Source organism: Eucalyptus grandis, chromosome 8 (assembly GCF_016545825.1).
Source record: "Eucalyptus grandis isolate ANBG69807.140 chromosome 8, ASM1654582v1, whole genome shotgun sequence".
NCBI lineage: Eukaryota > Viridiplantae > Streptophyta > Magnoliopsida > Myrtales > Myrtaceae > Eucalyptus > Eucalyptus grandis.
In genome coordinates this window covers 37105682-37117873 of record NC_052619.1, presented here as the reverse complement: position 1 = coordinate 37117873, position 12192 = coordinate 37105682, and the positions used below count along the sequence as shown (strand labels likewise).

Below are 12192 nucleotides of genomic sequence, written 5' to 3'. Positions count from 1 at the left end.
GATTGCACTATTATATGAATGTAGTCTTTTCATCTAATTACTTAAGCTTTTGGGTTAGGATTTTTAATATAGTATTAATGCCAAATCTAATTCGTCATGCCACCATTCTCCTAAATGGTATGCAAATAAAGCTATCAATTGTCATTGCAAATTGCCCCTATTGCATCCTGAAAGAACTTCACCAAAAATATTTAAATTCTTCTGCAGGTTACTGATGCACCGGAGATTCATTCGAATGGGTTCCATATAAAGTTTGACATAAGTGAGGGACAAATTGGATTTGTTTTGCCAACTGTTATACCCCCTCTCAATCATAATGTGTTAAGCAAGTTAACATCTGCTAATATTGATTATTTCAATACTAGCTGCTGGAAAACTTGCATTGTTCTTCCCTTCAGATCGGATTTGTTAGAAGGAACTGGAAGCAATAATTTCATATCCATGTTCTCAGATATTCATCCAGCCTTGCTACTATTTCTTCATCGTCTTCGTTGTATTACATTCAGAAATATGCACGACGATTCCCATATTGCCATGAGAAAGGAAACTTGTGGTAATGGCATCATTAGGATTTCATATGGTAAGGAGGAAATGAATTGGTTTGTTGCATGCAAGAAGTTACATGGGAATATCGGTCGTTGCAATGTCCAAACAACAGAGATCGCCTTGGCATTTGGACTTAAAGAATCAACAGACGGAAATTATATCCACGTCTTGATATGCAACCTGTTTTTGCATTTCTTCCTCTAAGAACTTATGGTCTGAAATTTATACTGCAAGGTGATTTTGTTCTTCCCTCATCCAGAGAAGAAGTTGATGGAGATAACCCTTGGAACCAATGGCTGTTGTCAGAGTTTCCTGATTTGTTCGTGAATGCGGAGGGATCTTTCTGTTCTCTTCCTTGTTTCAGGGACAATCTAGGAAAAGCTGTAACAGCTTACATGAGCTTTGTTCCATTGATCGGGGAAGTGCATGGGTTTTTTTCTAGTCTTCCTCGAACGATCATCTCTAAGTTACGTCACTCAAATTGTCTACTTCTGGAAGGAGATGATACTACATGGGTGCCTCCGTGCAAGGTTGTCCGAGGTTGGAATGAAGAGGCTCGAGTTCTTTTACCTGATCTTTTACTTCAAAAGCATCTTGGCCTAGGATTTCTAAAGAAAGATGTAAGTCTATCTGATCCTTTGGCAAGGACATTGGGTGTCGAGGAGTATGGCCCAAAACTTCTACTTCAGATTATAACGTCTTTATGCCAGAAAAAGGATAGCCTTCCATCGATGGGTTTGTCTTGGTTGTCTGCATGGCTGAATGCAGTTTATAAAATGTATGTGCATTCAGCGCAAGCATCACGAGACCTTGGAATGGGCACAGATATCATAGAAACCCTCCGTAAGCTTCCTTTTATTCCTCTCTCTGACGGAACATTCAGCTCAGTGGATGAAGATACGATATGGCTGCACTCTGATGTATCTGGGAATGACAGTGAGCATGGAATGGATGCCTTTCCAATGTTATATGCAAAACTCCGCATTGTAAACCCTGCCTTCTTAACTGCATTGGATGCGGATATCTCTTGTGTAGACACGTGTTTAAAGGACAACATCATCAGGATGCTCCTTATTGTGGGTGTCCAACGTCTATCTGCACATGAAATAATGAAGGTCCATGTCTTGCCTTCTATATGTGATGACAAAAGTGCAAGATGGAGCAACAATCTGTTGACCGAATTTCTCTGCTTTGTGTTTATCCATCTACAATCTAGCTGCCCTAGTTGCCATGTTGAAAGAGATTTTCTGATATCAGAGTTGAGAAACAGAGCTTTCATTGTAACAAAACAGGGCAACAAAAGACCGATTGAGGTACCGATCCATTATGGTAAAGAATATGGAAGCTCTTTTGACCGTCGTAAATTTTTCAACAACATTCAATTGGATTGGCATGAGGTAGACACCAACTACTTGAAGCATTCTTCAACTAAATCTGTTGTTGGTGGAAAGAAAAAGTGGAAGAGATTTTTTGAAGACATAGGCATCACGGAGTTTGTGCAAGTAGTTAAAGTTGATCGGAGAATGGTTGATATGCCCGATACATGTTTTGGGAAGGCAGGAGTGGACAGAAACCACATCTCCTCAGGATCTGTAGCTGAAGATTGGGAATCCTTTGAGTTGGACAATTTATTGTCCTTGTTGTCAGCAAGTGGAAATCGAGTTGGTTCTGAATTTCTCTTAGAGGTTTTCGATAAATTGTGGGATGATTACTTTAGTGAGAAAACCATAGGTTACTTCAACGATAAGTGCAATGGGAATAAAATACCCTTCAAATCGTCATTCCTAAACAGCATCTGTGGTGTTCCATGGGTTGTTTCGTGCATTGATGACAAACTTCACTATCCTAAGGACTTATTCTACGACTGTGATTCTGTGCACTCTATTTTGGGTTCTTTTGCTCCTTGCGCTGTCCCAAAGGTTAGTTCCATTATGGATTTGCTTTTGCTGATTACTTTGGGTGCATCAGGACTGTCCACTGTCAGACCAGGTCTGAGCATTTGACCATTGACTTCTTTTTTGCTCATGTTCTCGTTATCCATTTTCTGGACCTCACACTCTTGATAGGGGGATACTATATGGAAATAATTTTGTTGATGAAAAGATAGTTTCAGGCTTGTTAGTACCTACTTTAACTGTTTAATAATGATAATCAATTTTGTGCAAATAATCTTTACTACTTTATGCTGAACTTTGTTCCAAAAGGATCAAGATATCTCATTTTGAAAGTTTCATGATTGCTGTATCTCTTTTCCCTTTTTTTTTTTTTTTTTTTTTTTGGGGGGGGTGTTGACAACCATCTTAAGATAATACTGAGGTTCCATGATCTGTAAGGACACTTTTACTGTATTTCTTTGAGTATGAACTCTAGAAAAACACTGATTGGAAGCAGCATGAAAATGCTAGTTGGAAGTGCAACCTGGAAACATGATATGAGTTTTAGGAGACAAGTTCCAAAGGAAGAGTGAGGGGCAGAGGTATAGACCATCCACATACGAGATATTGGTATTCATCCAATTGATTGTGGCAATTACTGCTTTGTATAGTTTTTATATATGCCTCTGCAGGTCCTTTTCCTTGGTCCTTTTTGGAATTAGTGAAACAATCATGTAAATACCATCAAAGTTTTTTGGTCGAAGTGTTTGACACTCTGGTCTTTGAGTAGGAATGTAATTGCAGACATCTAATGATTGGAAATGGCAGATACTAGATAAAAGTAGACCCTGAAGAAGAAAACTAGAATTCACAGGAGGGAAAAAGAGAAAAGAAGCGGTCACATCTGATATCTCAATATTGGTGGGTATACCCTGTGATTCAGGAAATGTTATGTTGGTGTCTTCTAGGATTAGGACTCATAATTTTATTAATCTAAGTGTTTTATCAATGCAAAATTTATTGCCTCCATTGTCAAATCTTACATGTGGATAGAACTGTGGAAATATTGGTAGAGTCAATAAAAATAAATGGAAGTGCACTGAATCATTATTTCACAGTATCGTTAATATCAGCATTGAGGTGCCATCTGTTGCTTCATTGACTTGGCAACCTGCAGTAAATGCAAGGATAACTCCATCCAAGAAAGAAATAAAAAGTAGGGACTTTTTTCCCCATGACCGGCAGCAGATGTTTGACTTGATATTGATGTTAATGCAGTGCAACTTTTTAATGTAATGCCACCAATCGATTGTGGTACTTTGACTTAACAAATCATTATCATAATGCTCTCTCTTTTGCTTCATTTCTTGATGTTATGCAAAATGATTATCTTTAAGTATATATAAATCTGTCTGTTGTGGACTTTGGTCAATGAACATGAAGGGATTGTTCAACAGGTGAGAAGTATGGCTCTTTTACATGATATTGGGTTTAAGACCAGTGTTACCATTGAAGATGCTGTGGAAATGCTGAGAGTCTGGAGAAGATCAGGGACCACTTTTAAGTCTAGGTACCACATCACATTCAAAAAAATTCTTGTTATTTTCTCATTTGATAAGGAGAAAAGGTTTATGAAAAATAAAAAGGCAATCCAAGTATACAGCATGTTTGCAAAAATATAAAGCAAAAACAACACAGGATAAACTTGGTGTTCTCTCCCATTATTTTTTTCTGCATTTGTTGCTGGCCTGAGGTCTATACTCAATATGTCATTTCATGCACTCCCAAATACATTGCTCTGTTTAATTCATTTATTCACTATCTATGCTATATTGACTGTGCGGTTCTGGAAAAGAAAAGGTCTGATGATTTTGGCCGTCAAGTCATGCTAGCTGTTAGCTCTATCATTGGGAGGGGTTTTTTTCCTGGTGTGGAGAAACCAGAAATTTAATGTGTCAAGATTGGCCCACACTGATTCTCACATCGCAAACTTGTATTGTTGCTATTAGTTTCATAAGTTTGGTATTTTAATAAGTTGGGTAAGGGAAACATTATTATATAATGTGATTCATTAAGTTGTCCCTTTCTGCTCTTTCTTCAACTCTTTTTGAGGTCATTGCAATCCGTTGATGAGGTTGTCATCTTCCTACCATCTTTACCCTCCTAATCATTTCCTGAACGTGCATTTCTTTGAAATTTGGAACTACATCCTCTTTATTGGACTAGTATAATAATTAGTTTCTGCACCAAATTAGGAAATGCATAGCATTTTATAGGTATAAAAGAACTGTCCTCCCAGTTACCAAAGAAAGAAAGTCCCGCTTTTACGTAAAACTGTTAGAAAATCCACATAAAAAGTTTAAGCTGTCATCAAGTATGTATCTTACAAAAGCATTAAAACTTTACTCAGTAGATTTTCTGGCTGACTCTTGGAACTTTTACAACGTTTATCTCTTCTGCTATTATGATTGCTTGCAAGGTGCCTTCTTTTGTCTCTACAACGTAAGATAAATTGTCCTCCCATTCTTTTGCCTGATTTTTAGTTGGATTTATCCTCATATGTGGTTCATTTGAAGAAACTTTTCTTTCCTTCTTTCTACTGTTGAATTGCTATTCTGCAAGATAGTTGACTTTTTTCTTCTTCTCATGCCAGTGCTGCACAGATGTCGAAATTATACAATTTCCTTTGGAAAGAAGTTGATACTTCAAAAAAGAAGATTGTTGAATATCTCATCTCAGAACCATTTATATTCATTCCTTCTTCATGTGCCTCTGGGGTCGAGGATGTTGTGTTGGGCTCATTTTTGTTGCCAAAAGAAGTTTGTTGGCATGATTCACCTGAGTTATTGAACCAAATGGAAGAAATTGATTCCAAGTCTAGTGAAGTCGGAGCAAAGCATAGCCTGTTGAGCAGGACATTGTGCAATATATATCCAGGCTTGCGGGATTTTTTTGTCAATATATGCGGCGTTTACGAGATTCCTTCTTTCCAGGATCATTTTCAGAATTTGCTTTATCTATCAACTACTGTTTTGCCTTCACAAGCAGCAAAATATGTACGTGCTACAAGTTGTTCATTTATTGGTTATTGAGGTGTCACTAAAGTAGCCCATTTTTTCGCTTTATGCATCAGGTTTTCAAGGTTTTTCTCAAGTTGGTAGATGAACTGAAATGTGGAAAGGTTAGTTCTGAGGATACTTTACAGGTTAGTGGATATCTTAAAAAATCAGAATATACCGTGCTTCCCACCGTTCATAATAGATGGGTTTCTCTGCACCCTTCCTTCGGACTTGTGTGCTGGTGTGATGATGAGAAGCTAATGAAAGAATTTGGGAGTTTGGATAAAATTGAACTTCTACATTTTGGGGAGCTCACTGATGATGAAAAGGAGATGATTTCTGTCAAACTGCCTCTTCTCATGCATTCTCTAGGGATTCCCACATTTTCTAAGGTAATTTGCTTGCTCGCAACTCTATCTCACGGTGTATTATGGAAGGTTGTGTCTAGATTGGGGTCGGAACTGGGAGGTACAGTTTCCAGGGCCTTTCATCTCTATTTTGCACTCACATGGTACTTATTATGCGATGTACTCAAATGAGGGATTTTCTCATGACATATATGTTTTTGACAAGGATGCTTTTTAGATGTCACTTACCTAGCTTTGCTAGAATCATCTGAACCGCTTGTGGTTTTGGCCAGAATTTTTCTCTCCCTCCTATGCAATAGGGTCTTGCTAACGAGTATCATCATGGCCCTTTTAACCATGCCTAGTCAATAAAAAGATCTGCATGTCCAATACATTGGTTGTGCATAGCACGGGGAAACAATGCTTTAGAAATGACAAAATTTCCTTATTTGGATATTTAACTAGTGCCCTAGGGGCACTCATTAACAAAATAATGTACAATAATCTACAGTGCAATATCCGTGCAATGAGCAATGTCTAGGACCCCTTTATTCAGAGAAGTGCTTAAAATGTTAAAGAGTGTTCCTCAGCTATTTTTTATCCTAGTGCATTGTAGAGGCACCAAAAGGGAGCTACGAAACTCTCTTATTTTGGTCTTTAAAAGTCCGTCAACACGGTATTGGAGTATCTGTAGCTCCTTTTAAAGTAAAAGCATCTTACCCATACACTGCCGAACAGGTACAAACAAGGGTGCCAGGTCTGGCAGTATTTCCATTAATCAGAGTGACGTTGGGGAATGATTTTATTGCATATTAGGAGAGAAAAGAACCAGGAAGCAAACATTATGATCAGTGACCCCTTGTTGACCAAGATATCTTTTTCACCAAAAAGAACTTATTTCTTGAACTGGTTGAACTTGTATTGTTTCACTCTGTTGTCTAGGTTTTGGCCAAAACAAAAAAATCTGTTGTCTAGGTAAGTTCTGGGGGATTTAAATACTGCTTCCAAGAAAAACTATTTAAGTTGCCTCCTTTTTATTATAGATTTCATGTTAAGAATTAACTTAGTTGTTAGTTATTTATAATAGCAAATTCTTTACTAGCGATACCATCACAAACACATTATTAGAATGATATGCTCAGGGACCGCGAGATTGTCATGCAAACTACTCATCATCATATTTACTTTCTCACACTTAGCATTTATGCAGGTTGTAACTCGTGAAGCCATATATTATGGTCTAATGGATTCTAGCTCCAAGGCTTCTTTTGTAAACTGGGTTCTTCCTTATGCGCAGCGTTATATTTACTATGAACATCCTGACACATATGCCAAACTGAAACAGTCTGGATTTTATAATCTGAGTCATTTGCGTGTTGTTGTTGTGGAGAGATTATACTATAAGAATATCATAAGGGATTTGAGCGTTGCTTCTGAAAAGCGATTGGAGACCACAACATTTCTTCAGGTATGTCCTAGGAATTCGGTAACAATCTGGACATTTCTATTTTTCTTTGTTTAACCAAAGAACATGTAAAGCAACCTACAAGCATGGTACGGATGGTGGACATTTAGATTTCTTACCTTTCATTTTGTTATATGTACGTTTCTTGTACAGAATGAGAACATCACTTTGCGACACTTGGAGACTTTCAAATTGAAATTTGATCCAACTCCAAACCTTGTTGGGCTCATCTGATTTTTGACTTGTTTAATCTGTTCCATACTTGGGATTTGCACTGTTCTGATGCTGGTGATGTTATTGTCTAAACCATTTCTATGGTTTATTGTGAACCAAATAGGGGGAATGTTCTTTTAATCAAGCAGTATAGGACCACATTCTTATCACTTAGAAGCATGACCTTCCCTGTTAAGTATTAAAATAACTCCTTGATTTTGACAGGGCAATACTTTATTTGTCACTCCAGAGTCTGATTCTCATGCCTTGTACATGGAGATTTCTCGTCTATTCTTTGATGGCACTCCGAACATTCACTTGGCAAATTTTCTTCACATGATCACGACGATGGCAGAGTTAGGTTCTCGAGAGGAGCAGGTAGAGTCTTTTATCATAAAAAGTCAGAAGGTGCCAAACCTACCTGGTGATGAACCCGTGTGGGCCCTCTCCTCAGGGTCTTTGACTGAGGATGATGGATCACTAGAGAACAGCAGCTTTTCAGCAACAAGAGAAGTGCCAAAATTGTTTAAGGCCAAGGGAAGGGCAGGAGTTACCTCAACTTGGCCTCCTTCAGACTGGAAAAGTGCACCACGGTCAGCTTATTCTCCTTATAGCCAAGTTGAGACACAGGCAGTAACTAAAACCACAAGCACTTGCTCGCAAGTGATAAAGGAGGATTGTCATGAATTGATTGGAGAAAGTGGAGGCGGCTATGAGGTGATTGTTGAGTTTACGACTGAAGATGTAGCAGCAGCTTCTCCAATCGAACTTTCAGTTTCTGATAGATCAATAGATGTCAGCAATTTGCATTCTTGTTCAGATGTCTCAGCTAATCAAATTGATACGACTCCAGTGTCTGATCTACCGGACTTGGATCAACCTCAGTTGATTGGGAGAACAATGCTCAATGTCAGCATGCCTGATCCAGAACAAGCAATGTTAACGGGAAACCTAGGAGAACGTGTTGCTTTTAGACATCTTGCCAAGAAATTCAGTCGGAGTTCTGTTAAGTGGGTCAATGAAGATGGCGAAACTGGTCTACCCTATGACATCACCGTAGAGGATGGAGAAGGACTTCACTACATAGAAGTCAAAACAACTCAGTCGGAGGAGAAAGATTGGTTCTCCCTGTCTACGAATGAGTGGCAATTTGCAGATCAGAAAGGTCAAAATTTCAGCATAGCACGTGTCATTTTGCTGGGCCATGGCAAAAACAAAATCAAAATATTTTCAAACCCAGTTGAACTCTGTCGCCGCGGGAAGTTGCAATTGGCCATTGTGATGCCAAGCTAGCCGGTATGCCGTTAGTGGCTCAGGTGGTGTCAAGTCTCTCATGCCTTAATTAAGCGGTGTATGTAGTAGTGACACCGAACAACCAGTAGTGCTGATGAGTACCTTGCTTAAATGCAGAGAAGTTTGTTTCGATCTTTCATGAAGGAGATGCAAGTGACTTGAAGAAGTCCTTTTTCAGTTACTTCTGAAGATGGTCAAGCTTTGTACAACTAGCCTTTAGAATGAGTTGCGCATGATTGGGCAACTTGTGCCGTGTAGCTATTTAGATAGACTTAAATTAATCATCACATTTATGTGTAATCTCTTTATGTATGGTTTTCGAGAGTTAATGGCAGGTCTTAATTTATACCAGTGCTGAATCATTTCCTTCTTGTACCGACACTACAATTGCATTTACAGAGCTTTTGATTGAGAGAGGAAAGAGGAGGCTAAGCAACAAGCATAAAGAAATTGAGGGGAGGAAAGTGAAATAATGAGTTTCGCCAGTATGAAACAATCTCTCCAAATTGAGTGGAGAGAAAATCAGTAAGCTTTCCTTTCTAACTCTGATAGTAAGGTTCTCATCATTTTTTGTGGGATAATAGTCTAGATATCTCAGTTCTGATTTCAATTTCGCATTTACCTTCTTTCCGTCATTTCCTTCCATTTAAACAAAGTGATGATGTGCAATTTTTATTGTCGAACAGAATGACAGTCGCCATTGGCAGTTGACATGATGCGCAGGGTATTATTGTGAAGTCCATTCATCTAGCCATTATCAAAAGGGATAATGCCAGTACAAAATGCTGTAAACGGAAGAGAAGAAATTGTTATTTTCATAATTACGGATTACATCAATATATATATTGAGCATTATGGCTCACTAACAATGAAGAAGACTAAACTACCCTTCAACACTCCCCTTCAAGTTGGGGCATAAATATTAAAGAGTCCCAAGTTGTTGTATAAAGTAATTACTCTACTACCTTGCAATGACTTAGTGAAAGGATCAGCAAGTTGGTCTTCGTTCGTGAGAATTGAAGTGTTAGGTCGTTCTTCTAAATCTTTTCTCAAACAAAATGGCAATCTACTTTAATATGCTTTATGCACTCATGAAAAACTGGATTTGAAGCGATATACATAGCAGATTGGTTATTACAACATAGAAGCGAGGAAGCTGAAAATGGCATGGTAAGTTCGGATAACAACATCCTCAATCAAAGCAATTCACTAGTCACATGTGTTGGAGAAATCTCGGTGAAAGTGTTTTGAAGTTGACAAAACGTTTCCATCGGTCCAGTCCGAAAGTGCAGACTCGTTAGTTAAAGTCTCGAAGACTTCGGACAGCCGACTCAAGACTCAAAGTCTATCCTAATTGACGGTCTCTAATCCGTTGAAGAAAGGTTATCCGGAACTGGATGTTTTGTTCAGATTTAACCTTATCTTCCGGAGAAGATCTCGTGGCTGGAGAAGACGTATCGAATCCTTTGATTGATCAAGTTTGATTCAATGACTGAAGATTCGATGATTGTCTAAATATTATTGGAAGGTTCTACTTATGGAAACCGAGATCCTGATTGTATGGGCGAACAGGATTGATGGGCTATCAACACGTTCCTTTAATAGCTCGAACAATCTTCCTAATTGATTCCGTCCAACGGGTAGATTGGAGGAATTCCTTTGGTAAGTGCCAACGGGTATGATGGCATAAAGGAGTATATAAGGAAGATGTTCTTAGTTGTTCGAGAAGTGCGCGATAGAAGAATTCCAAAGTCTGAAGCTCCTATTTGTTTAGATAAATCCTTTGAGCGAATACTTGTATACAAAAGAGAGTCTATATTTGTGAGAGACCTTGAGGAGGTGTGGTAGAACATCTACACTTGTGGAATCAAGGCAAAGCTGTGCTGTAACTTCTCTTTTGATCATAGTGAAATCCAGCCGGTGGGCTGTCAGTGCGGAAGAGTGGACGTAGGCTTGGAATAAGCCGAACCACTATAAATCCTGTGTTCAATTTTCTCTTCCTTACTCTCTATACCTCGATCGTATTTCAATTTGTTAAGAATTGCTTCTGTATTTGAGACAAATTGTTTGTGCGCCTATTCACCCCCCCTCTAGGTGTTTATACTAGCAATATCAACATGAGCCATGGCTCAATATTCCGCCTCTACACTTGATTGAGAGATCACCCGTTGCTTCTTACTTGTTAAACTCACAAGATTGCCTCCCACGAACATACAATAGTCAGAAGTTGATCTCCTATCAATAGGATACCTAGCCCAATCAGCATTAGAGTAGCCAGTGATACTAAGATATCCATGATTCTTAAACATAATCCTTTTACCCGATGTTCCCTTCAAGTACTTAACAACACGTAGCACTGCCTACCAATATGTAGTGTGAGGAGCACAAATAAATTGACTAACCACACTAATAACAAAACAAATATTTGGTCGGGTGACAGTGTTAAATAATTGAGCTTACCCTCTAATCTCCGATACCTACTCGGATCATGAAGTAAGTCTCATGTTCTGCATCAAGTTTCACATTAGTATTTATTGGACTATCGACAAGCTTAGCTCCAAGAAACCAATCTCACTAAGGATATCTAGAACATATTTCCACTGTGATAATGAGATACCATCATGTGAGTAAGCTACCTCAATGCCCAAGAAATACTGCAGACGACCCATATCTTTTGTACTGAACTTTGTCTGTAAAAATTGTTTTAACTTTTGTACACCCACAAAATCACTATTGGTGATAATAATATCGTCCACATACACAACTAGGAGAACACATCCTATAAATGAAGTGGAACTAAAATAGAATGATCCATGGTACAACACCATAAACCAGACCAAATAATTGAATGGGATAAGTGCATTGGAAGTTCTAAAATTTGTCATGAAAATGCAATTAAGTCCTAAAACTTTTAAAAAGTGCAATTAAGTCGTAAAATTTGTCACAAAATACAATTAAGTCCTAAAAATTTCAAAAAGCGCAATCAAGTCCTAAAACTTATCATAGTAGTTCAATCTAAGTCCTTCCATTGATTGCATTTTTGAAAGTTTTATGATTGCTTGCACTTTCGAGACAAGTTTTAGGACTTTATTGAACCTTTTGAAAGTTTTAGGACTTGATTGAACTTTCGTGACAAGTTTTAGGACTTAATTGCACTTTTTGAAAGTTTTAGGACTCAATTGCATTTTCATGATAAGTTTTAAGACTTCTAATACACTTATCCCTAATTGAATCACTAAAATTACCAAACTAGGAATGAGGAGACTTTTTCAACCCATATAATGTATTGCACAAGTGACAAACAATAATAGACTCCCCAAGCAACAAAGCCCAAGGTTGCTCCATATATACCTCATCCGCCAACTCACCATGAAGGAAACCGAGAATTGGGGTAA

The 12192-nt window shown here is 38.2% G+C and overlaps 1 protein-coding gene across 1 annotated transcript; it reads left to right on the top strand.

Annotated features, from left to right (window-relative positions):
- The first annotated feature begins 712 nt into the window (after nt 1-712).
- Nucleotides 713-9148, top strand: LOC104417108 (protein NO VEIN). The gene is made up of 6 exons (XM_039301103.1): nt 713-2465; nt 3878-3990; nt 5074-5476; nt 5554-5871; nt 7037-7294; nt 7730-9148. The coding sequence occupies exons 1-6, from the start codon at nt 720-722 to the stop codon at nt 8795-8797; spliced, it is 3906 nt and encodes a 1301-aa protein (XP_039157037.1). The 5' UTR covers nt 713-719; the 3' UTR covers nt 8798-9148.
- Nucleotides 9149-12192: the final 3044 nt, after the last annotated feature.